We start from the raw sequence: 23,691 nt of genomic DNA on the forward strand, positions 1-23,691 counted from the left end.
ATTTTAAACCAATTTCAATGGTTGCTCGGAGACCAGTATTTTAAACCAATTTCAATGGTTGCTCGGAGACCGGTATTTTAAACCAATTTCAATGGTTGCTCGGAGACCGGTATTTTAAACCAATTTCAATGGTTGCTCAAAGACCGGTATTTTAAACCAATTTCAATGGTTGCTCAAAGACCGGTATTTTAAACCAATTTCAATGGTTGCTCGGAGACCGGTATTTTAAACCCATTTCAATGGTTGCTCGGAGACCGGTATTTTAAACCAATTTCAATGGTTGCTCGAAGACCGGTATTTTAAACCAATTTCAATGGTTGCTCGGAGACCGGTATTTTAAACCAATTTCAATGGTTGCTCGGAGACCGGTATTTTAAACCAATTTCAATGGTTGCTCGAAGACCGGTATTTTAAACCAATTTCAATGGTTGCTCGGAGACCGGTATTTTAAACCAATTTCAATGGTTGCTCGGAGACCGGTATTTTAAACCAATTTCAATGGTTGCTCGGAGACTGGTATTTTAAACCAATTTCAATGGTTGCTCGGAGACTGGTATTTTAAACCAATTTCAATGGTTGCTCGAAGACCGGTATTTTAAACCAATTTCAATGGTTGCTCGGAGACCGGTATTTCAAACCAATTTCAATGGTTGCTCGGAGACCGGTATTTTAAACCAATTTCAATGGTTTCTCGGAGACAAGGCAGCATGTAGAATCATACTAACATAATCATAACACTATAATCAATGAAAATACCTATTTTGGGGGGAAACCTCCCCTGCAGACCCCCTTAACTGCCGTGAACAAACTTTGGCACATCATGGGTGATGAAGGTTGTGGTCAGGTTACATCAAAATCGTGTGTGTAGTTTGAGAGGTGCATGTGACGTCCAGGGGGTTCTCTTTTCTGGGGGATGTCCAGGGATGTTAAGATGTCCAGGGGGTTCTCTTTTCTAGGGGATGTCCAGGGATGTTAAGATGTCCAGGGGGTTCTCTTTCTAGGGGATGTCCAGGGATGTCCAGGGATGTTAAGATGTCCAGGGGGTTCTCTTTTCTAGGGGATGTCCAGGGATGTTAAAATGTCCAGGGGGTTCTCTTTCTAGGGGATGACCAGGAATGTTAAGATGTCCAGAGGGTTCTCTTTCTAGGGGATGTCCGGGGATGTTAAGATGTCCAGGGGGTTCTCTTTCTAGGGGATGTCCAGGGATGTCCAGGGATGTTCAGATGTCCAGGGGGTTCTCTTTTCTAGGGGATGTCCAGGAATGTTAAGATGTCCAGGGGGTTCTCTTTTCTAGGGGATGACCAGGAATGTTAAGATGTCCAGGGGGTTCTCTTTTCTAGGGGATGACCAGGAATGTTAAGATGTCCAGGGGGTTCTCTTTCTAGGGGATGTCCAGGGATGTCCAGGGATGTTAAGATGTCCAGGGGGTTCTCTTTTCTAGGGGATGTCCGGGGATGTTAAGATGTCCAGGGGGTTCTCTTTCTAGGGGATGTCCAGGGATGTTAAGATGTCCAGGGGGTTCTCTTTTCTAGGGGATGTCCAGGGATGTTAAGATGTCCAGGGGGTTCTCTTTCTAGGGGATGTCCAGGGATGTCCAGGGATGTTAAGATGTCCAGGGGGTTCTCTTTCTAGGGGATGTCCAGGGATGTCCAGGGATGTTAAGATGTCCAGGGGGTTCTCTTTTCTAGGGGATGTCCAGGGATGTTAAGATGTCCAGGGGGTTCTCTTTTCTAGGGGATGTCCAGGGATGTTAAGATGTCCAGGGGGTTCTCTTTTCTAGGGGATGTCCAGGAATGTTAAGATGTCCAGGGGGTTGTCTTTTCTAGGGGATGACCAGGAATGTTAAGATGTCCAGGGGGTTCTCTTTTCTTTCATCGACAGGTCTTGTGACATGTGTAATGCCTAATAGTTTGTGAAAGGGTTGTGGAGCGAGCATTGCGTACCTTCTATTGGGGCAAAGCACTCATACTTTCACTTTCATTCTTGCTCACCTTCACTCTTTCATTCCTCTTTTGTCCCGCCTCTGGAACAAACTCCCACACTCCCTTCAATCCCTCTCCTCCCTCCAGGTCTTTAAAACAGCTGTTCACCACCATCTCTTATCTTCCCCCATCTAAAACCTTGATCTTTTCTACCCCCACTAATTCACCCCAGATCCACCTTGTTTGAAATTCCAACTTCTTTCCTGGAAATCCTGGCAGTGTCCATATGTTTATACCTCTCCCACCCCCCCCGCCCCCCTTCACATGCCTCCCCCCCAAAGCCCTCTCCCTCCCACAGATCTCTCGATGTCTCCATGTCTCTCGGTCCCTGCTCTCAAATGTTGTGTTTGTGTCTTTCCCCCTCTCTCCCCATCTTGTCTACCGCTCCCGATGTTATTTGTTTTATGTGTCTGTTTGTCTTTCTGTGTGATTAATGTTCGCTCTTTCACGAGCCTCGATCTTGTATACAAAAAAAAAAAAAAAAAAAAAATACAATCATCTTGCCTGGGCATTGAAAATGGATGCAGTCAGTCAGTCCTTGAAAGTCTTGGATTCAGTTCATTCGGGTGTGGTGATATATCTGACATCTGCTGTGTGAGCCGGGCCGTGCTTTGCAGACTTTGAAAGAGAGAGAAAGAAAGAGGGCGGAAGAATGGTCTGGGAAGAACACCACCCTAGGCCTCAAATTGAAGTTAAAACAAATGTGCCAAATGCTTGATCTGTGAAATTCATGTGACCTCCAGTGGAACACTAGAGTGGGCATGATTGATTCTCATCTAATCACATAGGATGAAGAAAATAATGGAATGCTCGGGATGAGATTTTATGAAATTACTTCTCTTCTCTTTTGTACAAGATCTAAGGCTCGTAGTTGAACTGGCAGACACAAACACAAACACACCCGGACAAACAGACAAATACACGAGACAAGACGCAGGACTGTTGGACGAGACAAACACCTCCACTGAGTTTGTGGGAAGTGTCGTCACTTCCTGGGGGCACTCTGGGTACGGGCGACGTCACAACAACGGCGCCATTTTTCTAACCGCACTCAGCTGGGAATTTCTGAAAAAGGAATTTTCTCCTGCTCACGGATACCAATGCATAGGGATTTTCTGTGATCTTCTTTTAAATGCCAAACCTCTTCTCCAGACCAAAATGGCTGAAAGGTCCAGGCCTAAATGCACAAACACCTCTGGAATTTTTCCCTCTTTTTCAGGCCAAAAATATTAGATATATTCGTGACGAATCCAAAAAGTGCACATCAGTGATGAAAGAATGAAATATCCGAAGCATGCCAGGGCAAAAGACACCGATATTGTTGAAATGAAAGATTTCCTGGGGCTGGTGTTGTCACGTATTTTTCACAACAAGATAATGAATCTTGAGGATCTTTGGAAGACAGGTGGGACAGGTGTGGGAGCTTGCAGAGCAACAATGCCGTTGCGTCGTTTCAGGTTTCTCTTTGTTTGCCTCGCATTTGATGACAAAACAACTCGCCCTGAACACAGATTCCTTGATAAACTGGACCCTAGATCGATGGAGAGAAAAATGTATTCTTTAGGTTAAATAAAGGAAAATCAATTTTTTGACCTTTTTTGAAAACTTATCAATTTTGGATATTTTTCTTTAACACTTTCTTAACACGAACAAAATATGAAAATAGCACAAATATACTATGTATTGAAAGTTTCATGTATACATAGATAAATTAACAATTAAATGTAAAAATATCATTAAAATGTGTTTATATTTAATTTGGGGTTCAGCCGGACCCCAGTGCACCAATGGTGTTCAAAAGGTTGTCTGCACTAACACGGGATTAACACGTTTTCCAATTTTTCTCAAACTAATCGTTAAGTTTCGTAATAAAACTATTGATAGAATACTTACCCTGCGCAGTCAACTCGGTGCGAGCCAATTCTTCTGTTTTTGAACGTTTATTTTTTTTAAATCCAATATGGCTGCCAGACCACGTGAGCGATGCCATCATAAATTTATATTCTCTAATATAATTGTTGTGTAAATCACGCTCAATAAATTTCAAACTGATCAGACTTAGCGTTGTCCCTGTCGAATTATTACGTCATAATTACGCCACCAATGACGTCATTGTTAATAACATCTATTCCCTTTGCGGACTAATTCACAATTAACCTTGTTTAAATTTTTTCCATTGAATAGTTTGGGGGATATAGAGTTGTAACGTTTTCCAAGAAGGCGTCCCTACCACGTGATCTATGACGTCATAATTATGAATAAAAAATTATACAGGCAGACGCGCTCCTGTGGTAAAATTTCGTGTCAATCGGACCAATCGGAAAATGAATTTTAAAAATTCAGACACACACGTACACCACACGCACGCACGCCACACGTATGCATGCCACGTACGCACACACGCCACATGTATGTACACCACACATATGTATGCCATGTACGCACACACGCCACACGTATGTACGTCACACGTATGCATGCCACATGCCATGTACGCACGCACGCCACACGTATGCATGCCACGTACACACGCACGCCACACGTGCGCAACCGAATGCCTAACCCTGCTTTTCGCTTCTCGAGCGTAGGCCGCAGGGTAAGCAGAAAATGGAATTTGACGCAAATGCTTTCTATAAAGCGTCAAAAATCCCATCATATTTGCACATGTCATACACAGCTTATCCCAAATGAGCATGGCGGAAAGAATCAACAAAAGGAGATTAAACAACCATGGAAATTTTGGGGAATGAAAACAATGGATATTTAGCGGTGATACCTGAAAATAATTTTTTTTTTTACACTTTACACACTCGACGTCTCTCAGTAGTAATATTTCCATGAAGTAGCATAGAGTTAACTCGAGTTATTTTAATCAGAAACAAAAACACTGCAGGTACAAGTTTATGCCTAAATCGACCACAGAATTATTGCGGGTTCGATTAAATCCAATAGAGAACATAGAAAACAAAATGGCGCTGAAACTGCAGTTCCAGTAGAATGAGGCTTTCCGAGAATGGTTGTAGATTTAGGAGTCGTGCTGCTGGGATTGGCACATTCCTCTGTGTCCACCACACAGAGGGGTGCAGTGCCGGTGGCTCTGGCGACACGGACAACAGCGCAGACAGTTACCCCGACAAAGGCAGGGCGACACCGCAAAATGTCCTGGGATATTAGGAGCAGGGATGAGGGGAAGAGATGCGCAAAACTCTGCTATCCTTTCCTGTTTAGCCCTTACATGAGACTCGACCATCTTTGGTTCAAAAAAAATTACAGTTTAACATGCTTTGACCGGACTTGGTTGTGTAATGGTTGGAGGCTTTATGGGCCCAATGGCCTACTCCCTGCATTTAACTTCCTCGTTATAAAATAACTACTCCCAATGCCAAATCATGTCCTATTGTCCGTCACCTGCAATAGACACGTGCAGCCATTCCGACTTTAACGGATCACCTGTTCTGCACTGAAATGTACAGGGTGTTCCAAAAAGACCGGGACAATTTTGGTTGTTAATATATTTTGTACCACAAATGATACAATGTTAACCTTTGGTATATATGATACAGAAACTCACATAGTTTTCTTTTTTTTCAGGCCTGGTGGCTTAATATAAAATAAAATGGCGACTCCACAGGAGAAAGCTCAGTGCTTCGAATGGTTCATCGAGACAAGATCCAACACTCCAACTTTAGCGTAATTTCCGTACAAGATATGGAAGGAATCCGCCCTCGCAGACTACAAGCAGAGAGTCGTACAAGGGGTTTAAGGAGACTAAGTTGTCAGAAACAGAAAGTACTGGTTGACCAAGAGCAAGTGCAGCAGATGTCGAACGAGTGCGTGAATCATTTCAACAAAGTCCCAGAAAATCAATCCAACGACGTGCATCCAGCGAACTGGGACTACCGACCACCACTGTACACAGGATTTGCAACGAGAGAACTGGAACTACCAACCACCACTGTACACAGGATTTGCATCCAGAGAACTGGGACTCCCAAACACCACTGTACACAGGATTCTCATCCAGAGAACTGGGACTACCAACCACCACTGTACACAGGATTTGCATCCAGAGAACTGGGACTACCAACCACCACTGTACACAGGATTTGCATCCAGAGAACTGGGACTCCCAACCACCACTGTACACAGTATTTTCATCCAGGGAATTGGGACTACCAACCACCACTGTACACAGGATTTTACATAAAGACTGAAGCTTTATGGGTATAATATGCATATTCTGCAGGAACTCAAACCAAACGATGGACCCAAACACCAGGCGTTTACCTTGGAAATGCTCAGTCGCATAGACGATGATGAAGATTACCTGAAAAAGGTCATGCTCACAAATGAAGATCGTTTTCATTTATCGGAAAGTCAACCTGCATAATGTGAGGATCTGTGGCTCTGAAAACCCCCACGTGGTCATTGAACACATACGCGAGAGTCCAAAGATGAATGTCTGGTGTGGCTTTCTCCATGATCACTTGTTGGGTCCGTTTTTCTTTGCGAAGGAGACCTCAACAATTTACATAGACATGGTGGAATGATTCACCTTCCCACAGATTGAAGATCTGCAACCCGATATCATTTTTCAACAGGATGGCGCTCCCCCTCATTGGGCCTTAGTCATTCGAGGCGTCCTGAATGAAAATTTTCCAGGTCACTGGATTTGCAGAGACGGACCCAAGCACCTGGTCCCCATGCTCACCAGACATAACCCCCCTTGATTTTTTTTCTGTGGGAGTTTGTTAAATATGTCGTCCACAACACCAAGGTGGGAAACCTGCAGGATCTTCGTTCTCGGATCACTGCTGCATGTGCACAGGTGGACGCAAACATGGTGAGGCAAACATGACAGACAATAACTTGTAGTACTACGATTGATATCCTACGTGCGACAAACAGAGCTCACATTGAAGTGTATTGATGGTGTGCTCAAAACTGAGTTTCTGTATCATATAAAACAAACAGTAGTATTTTTGTGGTTCTAAATATACAAACAACCAAAGTTGTCCAGGTCTTTTTGGAACACCCTGTATACCTGAATAATTTTTTTTTTTAATGAGCAGCTTCACTATACGTTATACCAGCTTCAATAAATCCTCAAGGCTGAACCAGAATTTATTTTTTCATCACCATAAAAGTTGCAAAAGGAATTTCCTGAAACCCTTCCCTTTCCTTTATGTTTGGGCCGCTGTATTTCCCGCCAAGCGTTCTCCCGGAAATTTGAGTTTGTGTTTCTGTTTGTGTGCACATTTAATTAATTATTTTATATGTACTGCTTTTTATTTTCAATTCCCATATCTGATGTCGAGAAACAAACCTTGAAATCCGTGTTTCTCCATTACTCCAGACAGATCAGTCGCCAGCGAGGTTTGTCCCTCGATTCGCGACACTGAAAGAGAGGATGAGACGTAAGCAACAATCGATTCGGCCAATCAAAAATTGGTCACAAGATACTGTAGAGTGAGTGAATACTGCAATAATTTGATTGTTGTGGTTTTTAAGTCCATCATAGTGTTACGATGGGATCAGCAGGAGTTGCGATGGAGTCCCATCCTCCCCGTGATCATCAAACTCATACCGGCGGGCAGCACAACAAGGCCTTATCAACTACACCACCAGGCCGCTGTCAGTAGGAGCGACTAACCCAAGTAGCATTTATCCTTCAGTTTCATTTCCCTGTACATATCATACTAAAATACGCCATTTCGTGTCTGTCTGTCTGTCTGTCTGATGAAATTTTGACGCCAATACATTCCGTCATTACTTATCCAATCTCAACCAAACTTGACAGGATGACCAAGGGCTACATAATGAAGGTTGTAGCGCATTCATTTCCCCCCCTCCCCAAGGGGGTTTTCTCCCCCCGAGCAGGTTTTTCCTGCCATTGCCGTCAATGGCATTGCGTGTTGAGGTGTATATCCATGTTAAATTAGCTTTATCATGGCGTTTGTCCAAATAAGAAAATTTATCGTGGCGTTTTTCCAAAGACGCTTTTAATAACAAAATTGATGATAATCGCATATTATTAATGTTATTACAAAACAATAGTAATACTAATAATGTCCCACTTCCCCAAGGCGTTTTTCCTGCAGTGATAACGTGTATAAATAGATTATAGTTATAATGGCGTTTCCGTGGGAGCAGCGCCTTCTACAGGAAGTAAAAATATTACAAACCACAAACACGTATGCTTAGCTTTTTAAACAGTCGCTAATGCTGTTTATAACACTGAATGAAGAAATTTGGAGGAATCCCGACATCCGTGAAGTAAGGTTTACTTATAGAACTGAGCGAAGATCTACTGTACTCTATATAACCCACAAATGTTGGGTTAATAACATGGCCCTTTCTGCCGCGACCGTGGCATTTTTCGTAGCGAACTTTTGAAACTCGCTCCTGCTGTTTGATATGAAACTTAAAGGGAGGAAGACTGGGTTGTGCTCATTTACCAAGCAGCTAGCTAGCGCTTGCCAAGCCAGCCGTTCCTTAACGGTTTTAAATGGAGTGCTTGCTCGAATGCTTAAACCACTTGGCGATCCCTCCACAAGAAACTTGGGAAATGAACACACACCCAATGTTCTTGAGACCCGACAATAGATCGACTAATCGATATACCCCAAAGAGGAATGACCCTTCTTGCCGCTCCCGTAGTGAGCGGGTGTACTAGTCTTAGAAATTCCAAATGCTAAATGCTGCACAAGGACATTTTGTAACGAAACAGGTACTAAAAAGGAGTCGAGTATTCATTACTCACCCACAAGCGGGTGTAGGTACAACCCAAAACCTGCCAGTTTCTTCTCCACCATGCTCATACTGCCAGATCTGCTGCCATGACGATCCTGACCTGTTCCCATGGCCTTATCGTCTCTCTGTGGTTTTCCTATCCCAGGTTCCAGCCACAGTTGAGAGATCGGCTCGAGGAAAGAATATTTTTCCTAGACACACAAAAAGGCATAGCATAGTAGGCCTAAGAATGATGTTGTTTAAAATCTGACCTCATCTTCCATCGGAGGCTTGTGCTCCATGAAGTGAGGTCTCATTTAGCTGCGATGGCAGTTACAGAACAGGAAGTGTCAGCTGAGGGAAAGTAGTCAATTGTATGTTCGGCCAATACGGAAGTTTATAACTTGACCACGGGGTACTGTAAAATACCATGGGATGTCTTTCATCCAGCATGAAAAAAGGATAGCGAACCGAACATTCATTTTGACGGATGTCGAGCTCTAAAATATACAAAAATCCCCTCAAAACCAGGTCTTACACGCTGTAACAATAGAGACGACATAACAATGTCTCATTGTCCATTTCTGTCGACATTTCCCTCACAACTCAGGTAGTTCATGGTGATGTTGAAGGATGAAACAGCCATTGATGGAATTGGAGTGAAGTTTGATCTTTCCCAAGAGGCCAGAGTGGAAGTAACCAGTTATATTTTTATATATTTTTAACGATATGCACAAATAAAAACTAGATGGTATTCATAGAATACTTACCCCACGCAGTCAACTTGGTGCGAACAAACTCAGCTCAACATGGTCAACATCATCTACTTACATTCTCCGATATAATTGTTGTGCAGATCACACAATAAATTTCAAACTGATCGGAATAAGTGTTGTACTTGTCGAATTATGACGTCATAACGAAGGCACCGATGACATCATCATCAACATATCTTATTCCCCACGGGGAGTACTTGACAATGAGCATTGTTTCAATTTTTTTATATTGAGCGGTTTCATAAATATATAGGTGTAACCTTTTTCCAAGATGGCGTCCGTACCGACTTATGACGTCATAATTATGAATGAAAACAAATGGGTACAGAAACAAATTCTCACCAAGGAAAAACTGGTAAATTGGAAAGTCGTGTGCTGGGTGAAGGTTAACAAAGGTAGAAACTAGAACATCACTCGGTAGAGCGCGCACCTCCACCAGGCTGACCGTTTACGTTTTGCAGCCCACTGATAGGCCGGATCTGGATTCGGACCTGAACTAAAATCGAATGAGCTTGTTCCCTGTCACCAAACCAACTCATCCACCAAGATTATTCATAACTAGTCCATAACGTTTTGATATATCATGTTACATATCACTTTTCACCGGACCCCTCAATGGTGAAGAATCACTTAAAAATTAAATAATTCTCGTATCCCGAATACATAATCATATGTTCACCGAAATCGAATCGATTCGTCCTTGTCACACACACAACGTGTCCAACAAGTTTCGTCTAAATCCGTCCGTAACTTTTTGAGATATCTTGTTCACAAACAAACATGCAAATGAAAAATCACTCACAGAGCGACACTTGGCAAAGGAGAACAAAGTAGAACGGCACTCAGTAGGGCATCCCTTTGACCTCACAAATAGTTGGTGGTTCAATTCTGTGACCTGATATGCAAATCGTCTTCAAATTTAAAGTTAATCGGATGAAAATTAACAATTTTAGAAATTCGGCCTATGTTAACCTTTTGGCCTATGCTGACCTCAAAAATAGTTGGTGGTTGATTTCAGTAAATTGATATGTTAATCCAATTCAAATAACAAGTCAATCGGATGAAAATTGAGAATTTTAGAAATTTGAAGAAGATTCGTTGACCTTTTGACCTAAAAATAAATAGGATTCTGTCGGACGACAAAGTCTACAATTTCGTGAAGTTTTGTGAAGATCGGTTCAAAATTGTGACCTGTAGGCAAGTATAAGTGAGCGGACAGACACACACACACACACACACACACACACACACACACACACACACACAGACAACCAACCACACACGCAAACACAAAAACCCACAAACACACACAAAGACACACACAAAAACGCAACCACACACAAAAACACACACACACACAATCACACACAAACACACACAAACACACACAAAGACACATAAACACACACACACACACAATCACACACAAACACACACACAGACAAATGCATACAAACACACAAACACAACCACACAAACACACACACACACACACAGAGACAAACACATACAGACACAAACCCATAAAAACACACAAACACACACAGAGACAAACACATACAAACACACAAAAACACAAACTAGTAAAAAAAAAATGCAAACACACAAACACATATACACACACACAAACACACACACACACACACACAAACACACACACAGACAAACACGTACAAACTCACACATATACACACACACAAAGACACACAAACACACACACACAGACAAACACATACAAACTCTCTCTCACACACACACACACACACACACACACACACACACACACACACACACACACACACAAACTCAAACATACAACCACACACACAGAACCACACAAACACATACAAACACACACACACACACATACAAACACACACACACAAACACACACACACAAACACACACATACAAACACACACACACACAAACACACACACACACAAACAAACACACACACAAACACACACATACAAACACACACAAACATGCACACACAAACACACACAAACACACACACATACAAACACACACACACACATACAAACACACAAACACACACAAACACACACAAACACATGCAAACACATGCAAACACACACACAACCACCCAAACACAAAACATACAAACACACAAACACAAACGCACAAACTGGAGTGATCAACATACTTGTCCCAAAAAAATTTGCCAAGTAACAAACAGGGATGGAGACATAACCTCCATGCACCTTAGTTGGCGGAGGTAAACATCGTGGTTTCGGATTGGGGACGATTTGAGATGGTGGTGAACAGTTATCTTGAAGACCTGGAGGGAAGAATGAGATTGAAGAGAGTGTGAAAGTTTGTTCCATTGGTCGGAAAAAAGAGGAACAAATGAGTGGAGGTGAGTCATGATCCGAGATTTAGGGAGCTGTTTATTTTTAGAAAAACAAAAAACAAACCACTCGTTGCTACGGGAGACAATGGAACAATTGATGAGAATGTCATTGTCTGCGAGAGATTTCCTCAGTCGAGAGGAGACGCAGTGAGAGCAGGACGAACGTTCGAGCAGCATTCCACAACCCAACACAACACAGCGGAAGAAATCTTTTCATTTGTCAAGTATGACGAGCTCAGTTATTCTAATTCCGGTGTAGATCCCTGTAGATGAATAGCACAAGGTGTGTTGAGAGTGAGAGAGCATGAAGGAAGCAGGAGAAACATCCTAACTCCAGGAAACCGCAAGAGCAACCGTTTTGTCCAAAACCTCAAGAAGAACTCCAATCCTTCCCATGTCCGTTCACGTGATGATGTCATGCCGTCATCTGCACAGCACGTGATCCCATATTTATCCAGTGTAATGAAGGAAATCATCATGGTTTTGGATAGGGGATGATCTGAGATGGTGGTGAACACCTGACTTGAAGACCTGGAGGAAAGAATGAGATTGAAGATAATGTGGAAGTCGGTTCCACAAATGGGGAAAAGTGGAACGAATGAGTGGAGGTGAGCAGTGATTCTGGATTTAGGTCGTTCCAGCTGCGGATGATGGTGTCGTAGGTGGACAAGAGTTCAGGTGTGCCAAGGAAGGACTTTGTACAACCAAGGACGACTAGTCCGTGGCTGGCTTTGGAAGCCAACTTTGGAATGCGATTTGTCCAAGAAAGATCACGGCTGATAACGAGACCCAGGAGTTTGAGTGACTGAACTTCTTGAAGAGGATTGTAAGAAAGTAGATATGAGGGTTTTCCATCACTAAGTTCTCCATTTTCCTGATATTTGAATAGAAATTCGGAATTTTTGGCCTCCAGAGCAAACCCCATCGTTAGTGGAATCTCCAACGCTGCCGAATTCCTAAACAATTCTGACTTCAAGGTCATTCATTCATTTTGTGTTCGGTCTGTGGCTGCTAGTTGCATCTTTGCTGGGAATACGGCGGTGCCGCCGATGCAGTGCCCCCTGTGGGCAAGGGCAACAATTTGTAAGTTGCCCAGGATGCCGGCGATAACTCACCTACTTTTCGCAAAAGACCGTGGCATCTTGAACGTCTAATGCCGGCAGGCGGGACACCCAGGTGAACGTCCATCCGAGGGAAGAGACGCACAATGAAGCCTCGGTCTGTCTGCGAGAATCCAAGATGGCAGTTTATAGCTGGGGCGGCATTCCAAACCAGGCGAGACAGTTCGGGGGACGAGTGTGAGATCAGGGTAATCAATCCATGAATATGTACGAGACATTTTTCACCTACACGATGTACAGAACACTTTTGCAGAAGTCATACCCAACATCCTTCCGTCATTCAACCAAACATTACAATGAGTCGGATCAGATTTTTTCTGAAATCGAACCTCGGAGGTTTTTTCTGCAAACAACTTTTTTTTTTTTTTTGCAAAAACAAACAAAAAGGTCGATTTTCATACTCCCATAAATAGTTTGTCCCTTTTCCCTTTTCCATTTTTTGATGGGATCGAAAGCTTTGTTGTAGGATTTCCAGCACAGACCTCGAAGACAAGGAGCAGACGCACCAACCACATGACACCACAGACTCCTTGATTAGATTTATTGTTGTGGACATCATCATATTTGTGATGTTTAACCTAATCTACCGTGTTTATCCTGACCTACCGTGTTTATCCTGACCTACCGTGTTTATCCTGACATACCGTGTTTAACCTGACGTACCGTGTTTAACCTGACCTACCGTGTTTAACCTGACGTACCGTGTTTAACCTGACGTACCGTGTTTATCCTGACCTACCGTGTTTAACCTGACCTACCGTGTTTATCCTGACCTACCGTGTTTAACCTGACGTACCGTGTTCAACCTGACGTACCGTGTTTATCCTGACCTACCGTGTTTAACCTGACCTACCGTGTTTATCCTGACATACCGTGTTTAACCTGACATACCGTGTTTAGCCTGACGTACCGTGTTTAACCTGACCTACCGTGTTTATCCTGACCTACCGTGTTTAACCTGACCTACCGTGTTTATCCTGACATACCGTGTTTAACCTGACCTACCGTGTTTAACCTGACCTACCGTGTTTATCCTGACCTACCGTGTTTAACCTGACCTACCGTGTTTATCCTGACATACCGTGTTTAACCTAACCTACCGTGTTTATCCTGACCTACCGTGTTTATCCTGACCTACCGTGTTTATCCTGACATACCGTGTTTAACCTGACGTACCGTGTTTAACCTGACGTACCGTGTTTATCCTGACCTACCGTGTTTAACCTGACCTACCGTGTTTATCCTGACATACCGTGTTTAACCTGACCTACCGTGTTTAACCGGACCTACCGTGTTTATCCTGACATACCATGTTTAGCCTGAAGTACCGTGTTTAACCTGACCTACCGTGTTTATCCTGACCTACCGTGTTTAACCTGACCTACCGTGTTTATCCTGACATACCGTGTTTAACCTGACCTACCGTGTTTAACCTGACCTACCGTGTTTATCCTGACCTACCGTGTTTAACCTGACCTACCGTGTTTAACCTGACGTACCGTGTTTAACCTGACATACCGTGTTTATCCTGACCGACCGTGTTTATCCTGACGTACCGTGTTTAACCTGACATCCCCGTGTTTATCCTGACGTACCGTGTTTAACCTGACATACCGTGTTTAACCTGACCTACCATGTTTATCCTGACCTACCTTATTTATCCTGACCTACTGTGTTTATCCTGACATACCGTGTTTAACCTGACCGACCGTGTTTATCCTGACCTACCGTGTTTATCCTGACATACCGTGTTTAACCTGACATACCGTGTTTAACCTGACCTACCGTGTTTAACCTGACCTACCGTGTTTATCCTGACCGACCGTGTTTATCCTGACGTACCGTGTTTAACCTGACATCCCGTGTTTATCCTGACCTACCGTGTTTAACCTGACCTACCGTGTTTATCCTGACCGACCGTGTTTATCCTGACCGACCGTGTTTATCCTGACGTACCGTGTTTAACCTGACATACCGTGGTTAACCTGACATACCGTGTTTAACCTGACATACCGTGTTTAACCTGACCTACTGTGTTTATCCTGACCTACCATGTTTAACTTGACATACCGTGGTTAACTTGACATACCGTGTTTAACCTGACCTACCGTGTTTAACATGACATACCGTGTTTAACCTGACCTACCGTGTTTATCCTGACCTACCGTGTTTAACCTGACATACTGTGTTTAACCTGACATACCGTGTTTAACCTGACCTACCGTGTTTATCCTGACCTACCATGTTTAACCTGACATACTGTGTTTCACCTGACCTAACGTGTTTAACCTGACATACTGTGTTTAACCTGACCTACCATTTTTATCCTCACCGACCGTGTTTATCCTCACCTCCTGTGTTTAACCTGACATACCGTGTTTGACGTGACCTTCCTTGTTTATCCTGACTTACCGTGTTTAACCTGACATACCGTGTTTAACCTGACACACCGTGTTTAACCTGACATACCGTGTTTAACCTGACATACCGTGTTTAACCTGACACACCGTGTTTAACCTGACATACCGTGTTTGACGTGACCTTCCGTGTTTAACCTGACATACCGTGTTTAACCTGACCTACCGTGTTTATCCTCACCTACCGTGTTTAACCTGACTTCCCTTGTCTAACCTGACCTCCCGTGTTTAACCTGACATACCGTGTTTAGCCTGACCTACCGTGTTTATCCTGACATACCGTGTTTAACGTGACATACCGTGTTTAACGTGACATACCGTGTTTAACCTGACATACCGTGTTTAACCTGACCTACCGTGTTTATCCTCACCTACCGTGTTTAACCTGACCTCCCTTGTCTAACCTTACCTCCCGTGTTTAACGTGACCTACCATGTTTATCCTCACCGACCGTATTTATCCTCACCGACCGTGTTTAGCCTGACCTACTGTGTTTATCCTGACATACCGTGTTTAACGTGATATACTGTGTTTATCCTGACATACCGTGTTTAACGTGACATACCGTGTTTAACGTGACATACCGTGTTTAACGTGACATACCATGTTTAACCTGACATACCGTGTTTAACCTGACATACCGTGTTGAATGTGACATACCGTGTTGAACGTGACATACCGTGTTGAACGTGACATACCGTGTTGAACGTGACACACCGTGTTTAACCTGACATACCGTGTTTAACCTGACATACCGTGTTTAACCTGACCGACCGTGTTTAACCTGACATACCGTGTTTAACCTGACATACCGTGTTTAACCTGACCTACCGTGCTTAACCTGATCTCCCTTGTTTATCCTGACCTACCGTGTTTAACCTGACATACCGTGTTTAACCTGACCTACCGTGTTTATCCTGACCTACCGTGTTTAACCTGACATACCGTGTTTAACCTGACCTACCGTGTTTAACCTGACCTACCGTGTTTAACCTGACCTACCGTGTTTATCCTGACCGACCGTGTTTAACCTGACCTACCGTGTTTAACCTGACCTACCGTGTTTAACCTGACCTACCATGTTTAACCTGACCTACCGAGTTTAACCTGACCTACCATGTTTAACTTGACCTACCCTGTTTAACCTGACCTACCGTGTTGATCCTGACCTACCGTGTTTAACCTGACCTACCGTGTTTAACCTGACATACCGTGTTTAACCTGACCTACCGTGTTTATCCTGACCTACCCTGTTTAACCTGACATACCGTGTTTAACCTGACCTACCGTGTTTAACCTGACATACCGTGTTTAACCTGACCGACCGTGTTTAACCTGACCTACCGTGTTTAACCTGACCTACCGTGTTTATCCTGACCTACCCTGTTTAACCTGACCTACCGTGTTTATCCTGACCTACCGTGTTTAACCTGACATACCGTGTTTAACCTGACCGACCGTGTTTAACCTGACCTACCGTGTTTAACCTGACCTACCGTGTTTAACCTGACATACCGTGTTTAACCTGACCGACCGTGTTTAACCTGACCTACCGTGTTTATCCTGACCTACCGTGTTTAACCTGACCTACCGTGTTTAACCTGACCTACCGTGTTTAACCTGACCTACCGTGTTTAAGCTGACCTACCGTGTTTATCCGCATCCGTTTGAGCATTTTCCCTAAACCCAGGGCGTAGGCAGTGTAGCCTCGTAGCATTGACGAAGGAACTTGGTCCAGGTGGCGTCCCGCTGCAAATGGCCGCCGTTTCTGCAAATGACCCAAGTTCTCCGGAGAGAGGAGAGAAAAGTCCCGTCCAAGCTGAGCCAGTTTATCGAGCACGGACACGGCGTGTCTGCGGGAAGCCTGGCTGCCAATGGGAAGATCCGCAGAAACGTTGGAAGGATGGCGAGGGTTTAGCTCGTACAGGCGGCAGCATCTCAAAATTACCCGGACACCTGTTTTGGACCTGAATTCCTGAGGAGAGGAAGAACGGAAGACATTTTGCTTTTGGAGATGTTGGGAAAACAAAGTTAAAAGGAGGAAAAGCACGATGTACCCTGGAAGATGTAAATCTGTACAAGTTGTAAAACCATGGAATACCTTGATGCATTCAACACATTGTTCGCAGGGACTGTATGTTGCTACGCACTCCATTATGAAGGAATGGCGATCAGGGGACATTTTTCCAGCCACCCCGCCGTAGTTGATGGAATGTCTCCGCTCCTCCAACCAGGTAGCCATCCTCGTGAGCAGGAGAGCTTCGGCATGTAAAGCTGTCCCACGTTGCATGAAATTCACAACTTCCCCTGTCAGCAGCAACTGTCCCCAACGTCTTGTCCAAACATCCTCGGTATGACAATGTGCAGGCAGGAGACATCTTGCGTCCTCGTTGCGTTTTCCTGGCTCTTTGCACAATTTCCTTTTCTTCCTCTTCTGACTCCTCTTCTCTCCTTCATTTACCTTTCTCTTCTCTTTTCTTCCTACGTAGCACCGTCCAGCACCTCTGTCCTCCATTTTCTGACTCACACTCTGCGTTCCGAGTTCTCTCTCCCGATCACTCACAGTCCTCACTTTTTCCTTCTTTCTCCTCCTCCACAATTCCTTCTCATCTTCACGATCAGGCATTTCCAGCAATGATCTCTCGTCTCCTCCTAATTCCTCTGCTGGACATTCGTTTGCTCGACCCCACAAGCGGAATGAGATGCAGACCCCTCGGGTCTTTCTCTCCGAGTTGAAGGATTTACAAAGTGCATTCCCACCAAACGACTCTCCAACCTCTTTACCTCGATCTTCACCATCCCAAGCTCCCTGGTCCTTTCCTTCAGGACTCAGCACCTCTCTTAGGCGGACACAGCTCACCAGAGCACCGTCCACCAGTTTCCTGACATCCATTGCTTCTTCATCTCCTTGACCAATTCATGTGGTCCTCAACCGCCCTTCACCACCACCTGGGGTCGACCAATCACGGCACAGCGTGCATTCCCCACCCCACCCCCCAGCCTATGATTGACAGCTGTTTTGACTTGAAGTCTCTATTTATATTTTCTCTTCCTCTTTCCTCCTTCCGTCCGTTATTGTGTTGAATATGGAAATTCAAAACTGATTAGATCAAGAAACAAGCAGGATTAAAAAAGCAAAGACATAATCGAACAAAACTACCGTGTAAGACGTGCTGTGTAAAAATGTACTTGGTAAAAACTACTGTGTAAGACGTGCTGTGTAAAAAAGTACTTGGTAAAACCTATTGTGTAAAACGTGCTGTGTAAAAAAAGTACTCGGTAAAACCTATTGTGTAAAACGTGCTGTGTAAAAAAGTACTTGGTAAAACCTATTGTGTAAAACGTGCTGTGTAAAAAAAGTACTTGGTAAAACCTATTGTGTAAAACGTGCTGTGTAAAAGGGTACTTGGTAAAACCTATTGTGTAAAACGTGCTGTGTAAAAAAAAGTTCTTGGTAAACACTACCGTGTAAAATGTGTAAAATCGTACTTGGTAAAAAGTACTGTGTAAAACTTATGGTCTAAAAACGTAGTGTAAAAGGGTACTTGGCAAAAACTACTGTATAAAACCTACTGTGTAAAGAGGTACCGTGTATAAAATTACTGTGTAAAAAAGTAATTGGTAAAAAAAACTACTGTGTATAAAAGTACCGTGTAAACAAAAGTACCGTGTAAAGAGGTTCTGTGTATAAAAGTACTGTGTAAAACATACCGTGTAAAGAAGTACTGTGTAAAACATACGGTGTAAAGAGGTACTGTGTAAAATGTACTGTGTAAAAATAGACTGCATAAAAGAGTTCTGTGTATAAACGTACTGTGTAAAAAGCTACCGTGTAAAGGGGCACGGTGTATAAAAGTACTGTGTAAAAGCTACCGTGTAAAAGGGTACGTTGTATAAAAGTACTGGGTAAAACGTACTGTAAAAAAAAGTACTGTGTAAACAAAATTACTGTGTAAAACGTACTGTGTGAAACATACTGTTACAGATACGACTTTGATGGTATGGTGGGCCGAGCGGGATGGCCGCCGTATCCGTACAAGTTACCCGATTGTGCCCGAATGTTGACTAATCGCGCTACGCTGGCTCAATAGGAAAGAGAAGACACCCGGCTGGGTTATAATGACACAATACGACACCAGGGTTTCGATTCTCAAGTATATTCGTACGGAAAAAGGTTAGATTACAGGGGCTAGAGGTATATTACAGGAAGACAGGCACTTAGACACACTCTTATATTATCCCCGGACAGACGACAGACACACGGGACAAAATGCTGACTCACACGGGGGTTGATGAAAAGGGGAGGCAGGTCGCGATGGCTCAGGTGCACCTGGCTCAGGGACAGAATCACGTACGGTGGTGTCCAGAGATGCGTGAAGGTATCACAGCGCTTGTGGGTCGCGACTTTGGTCTCAAGCTGGGGAGGTCGCTCAGCGCTCGGGAGGGTGGCGTCTTTTCCTTCCAAGCTCGGGGCGCATCTCCCCTCACGTCCGGCGCGGGGCCGCGTATATCTCCGGCGGGGAGTGACACGCCCTCGGCTCGTTAGCGCCGCCCCAGATGGCATCGGCCCATGGCTTCTCATTGGGTGCGGGGGTTACCGGCTCCGCCCTTGACGAGGGGCCGACAGGGAGCCCCTTCGTGGTAACCCCGTGGAGCGCGTGGTCAATGGTGGCTAACCGAGCCGGAAGGAGGACGCCCACTCCCCATGCCGTCACCGCGCCGCCCCCCTCTTTTGTTGTTGTTGTTGTAGTTGGCGCTTCTTCATGGGGAAGAGATGCGGAGAGGTATGGGGAGGTCCTAAACTTCCTAACAGGTGCCATATAATCACATTCTGGTGCAACGAAGAGTCATAATTAATGGAAACAAGTCCTTAACTGACATAGATTAAGAATAACTAGCAAGATGTCCTATAATTGTCTACGTGTGGTGCGGGGGACCTGGGCACGACATTTAATGGGGGGATGAAGGGGAAGATCGGCTCTAATGGGTGTTGTTTACAGACAATGGGACTAGGGAATGGGGTAAGGGAGAGTTGGGGAGTATCGGAGAAAATAGGGGAATATTTACAAGCGGATATGGAGGCCAAATTCCATATTCGCAACATTGCACCCTTCTCTACCCTCGGGGCGTCCCGACCCGATAAATTTTTACCTACTTTAGTGTGGCACGCAATGTAGTTCCCTCTACTATTAACTCTACCCTGAGTGCGACAGTTTTACAGATATTCACAAATGAGTAAATATGTCCCCCTGCGACGTTGCACCCTTCTCCTCACAGAAACACACCCACAGGATAACCGAATCCGGAAAGAATTCTCAAACTAAACATACAGCCGGTAGGGAGCATTATTTACAAGACTACGCTGCTATTTACACTACGATCCAGGACCTGTTTTTGGAGGAACACATGCAGATGTTATGCATAGAGAGAGCGCGCTTGCCAACATCGATACACCAACCCACGAGTGCTCTGTGGCCGACGGCCTTTAATAACGTGCAGAGCACCCTTTCCCGAGCATCAACAGCACCACCCCACCACCAATCGGTGCAGTCACCATTGTTCATTGGAATAAAAATAACTTCAACAACCCCTAACCCTGCAGGTGTCTCTTGCTCTTCTTGTGGTGCACTTGGTGGTGTTAACTATTAGTGGTTCACCTGTATGGCATAGGTGCCACGTTGATCCATAGGTCCATCCCCGGGTGGTGCTTGGCCGCAAACGAACTGCGGTCCATTGTGGGTGGCCACAAACATTGCGGTCCATATGGTGTACCGATCCAGGCAGCGAACAGCGAAAGTGCAGGCCCACAACTGCGCAGCCAGCACCTCTCTCTCCTCTCTCTCTACCCCAAAGCCAGATCCTCGGAGGTGGGAGACAAAAGAAGCAGACAAGTGAGTAAGGTGGTAAGGGCGCAAAAGTGCACGCAATGTAAGGTAATGCACACTGGGGGCACATGGGAACCAGGTGAGACAGGTACGTTCCTATCGTACGCCCCCCCCCCACCAGGTAACCTACATGGCCCCTCCCTTACCCCTTACTGCATCCACACAACACAACACTACTCATAAACATCTACTTTACAAATCAACAAACATCCCTACTGTCTTCCCCGTTCCTCCCATATACCAAATTCGTCTTCTCTCCCTCCTAACCAATCAAATTTGCCATTTTCAACTCTCATCAAAATTTGCCATCTCCAACTGAACATCAAAATTTGCCATCACCAATTCATCATCAGTCCCTCCTAGGGAGGGAGAGATGGAATCACCCCAATGTCTCATCCACGTCGTGATGCGTCTCACAAATCCTCACAGCAATCTCATTTCCTGCAACAAACAAAGAAAACACAGGTGTGGAGTCATCATCATCACCACAGGCAAGTGGCTGCGTATGGTGCGACAGGTTCATCAATCCTAACTATCTCCTAAATGACTTTAACAACTTTACACTACCCGGGGGCTTTCTCCGGCCAACCCATTGGCCCTCTTACACTATGGGTTCTAAAAACCAATTCCCATTGGCCAACCTGTGGTGCTCTTCAATTTGGGGTCTCACTCCCCCGATTCATCTCCCGGTGCCCTCGCACAATTTCTGGGCTGCGGCGTGTACCTCTCCCAGTGGGTCTACCCACCTGCACACCTCCACCACTGCAGTTGCCTCCGAGCTTACCTGCTCCTCACCCTAACCTAACTACCTGGGGAAGGCCCTCTGGCTCTCTCCCCACTCCGTGCCCTCTCTGGCACTGGGCTGCCCGATCCACACCCGGGATCCTCAGGCACCCACTCACAACTACCGGCTCCCAGAGCCCACCTGCGGCCTCACCTGGCCGACATCCTCACAGTGGTGGAGTGCCCAACCAACTACACACACTAACAGGCTACACGCCCAGCCATTTCCACAACACTAATGCACCCATTCACAACACCATTCTGCAACCGCACCACAAATGCCAATATCCAACCACAATTTACCTGCACCCTCTACCTAACACTTACACTACCCGCCCCGGGTGCTCGTGAAAGGGGTCCACTCTTCCCCCATCCACACCTTCGCACCATGCACACCACTCCGTACCACTCACTCCAACTCTCTCCACACACCGGTACCTGCACACCTGTGCTCTCACACCTGGTGCCACCTGCACCCTTCTCTCCCCAAGCGCATTCGCGCTGATCCACACACTCACTACTCATACACTGCTCCACACACCTGTCCAGTTGCACCCCTGTGCAATCACACCTGTTCAATTCTCACAAACACGGCATCATCTCAGCTAACTACTCCCTTCTGAAACTTGCGCTTCCCAGTCGTCCCTTTAAACTATTGCGCTCCCTCGTCATTATAATCCACACTAATCTACCTGCGTCCCCACTACAGGTATCAGTCACTAACTAATCTTAACGTTACCTAATGTCAATCTTCGCTAGATCCCTACACACCATATCCTAACCCACCCGGGCTAGTTTTCACTGCCATACACCCCACAAGCTATTGCTCCTTTGCCCCCCTCACATGGGAAAGGTGGCAGGGATGCCACCCTCTCCCACCGGGCCTATCGCTCCTCAATCCCCCAGTCCTCTGGCACTAATAAGCCCCCCTTATTCAGAGGTACTGGGTCCCGCCTCGGCATCTAAAGCCGAGGCGATCCACGGGGGCGCCTGCTCGCCGGTGTAAGGTCTTATCCGGTCGGCGTGGACGATCCGAGGGAGGGCTCGTGGCCCCATTTTGATCTTAAAGACCACGTCACAGATTTGCGACAGGACGACTCCTGGGCCTTGCCAGGGGGAGGTGAGTTTTGGGCACCTTCCCTTCCGCCTCCGGGGATTAAAGAACCAAATCTTCATCCCCGGAGCGTATTGACTCCCCTGGCTCCGGTCGTCGTACCTGCGCTTCATCTTTTCCCCCGCCAGATGGAGTTGGCGGCGGGCGAAGGCATGGACTAGCTCCATGCCTTCCTCTAGGTGACGTGCGTACCCCTCCCTCGGCGGGTTAACCACTGTGTCTGGCACGGGACCGCATAGCAAGTCGGCGGGAGCCCGTAACTCCCGCCCATACATAAGCAACGCTGGACTGCATGCGGTGGCCCCGTGCTGGCTGGTTCGGTAGGCCATGAGCAAGTAAGGGAGATGTTCGTCCCAGTCATCCTGACGGGTGGTGGTGAACAGTGCCAGTTGTTGGATTAAAGTTCGGTTGAATCTTTCCACCATCCCGTCAGATTGAGGTCTTAAAGGCGTTGTCCTGGTTTTTCGAATTGACAGGAGACTGCACACATCTTTTAGTAATTTG

At 45.3% G+C, this 23,691-nt stretch overlaps 1 protein-coding gene across 1 annotated transcript; it reads right to left on the reverse strand.

The window, feature by feature from the left end:
- Positions 1-4,835: 4,835 nt before the first annotated feature.
- LOC137438410 (uncharacterized) lies at positions 4,836-18,356 on the reverse strand. The gene is made up of 5 exons (XM_078767778.1): positions 17,507-18,356; positions 17,054-17,380; positions 8,746-8,926; positions 7,309-7,380; positions 4,836-5,144 (listed from the first exon to the last, which is right to left on the reverse strand). Exons 1-5 carry the CDS (start codon positions 18,296-18,298, stop codon positions 5,008-5,010), a joined length of 1,509 nt encoding a protein of 502 aa, XP_078623904.1. The 5' UTR covers positions 18,299-18,356; the 3' UTR covers positions 4,836-5,007.
- Positions 18,357-23,691: the final 5,335 nt, after the last annotated feature.

Source organism: Myxine glutinosa, chromosome 13 (genome assembly GCF_964187855.1).
Source record: "Myxine glutinosa chromosome 13, kmMyxGlut1.1, whole genome shotgun sequence".
Taxonomy (NCBI): Eukaryota; Metazoa; Chordata; class Myxini; order Myxiniformes; family Myxinidae; genus Myxine; species Myxine glutinosa.

Excerpts from the sequence above, each read along its gene's own strand:
- LOC137438410 (XM_078767778.1), bottom strand. The coding sequence starts at position 18,298 with ATGGATGTCAGGAAACTGGTGGACGGTGCTCTGGTGAGCTGTGTCCGC. Across the intron at positions 17,381-17,506 it reads AATGTGTTGAATGCATCAAG|GAATTCAGGTCCAAAACAGG; the intron begins GTATTCCATGGT and ends TCCTCTCCTCAG. Across the intron at positions 5,145-7,308 it reads GGAGAAACACGGATTTCAAG|GACATTTTGCGGTGTCGCCC; the intron begins GTTTGTTTCTCG and ends CTAATATCCCAG.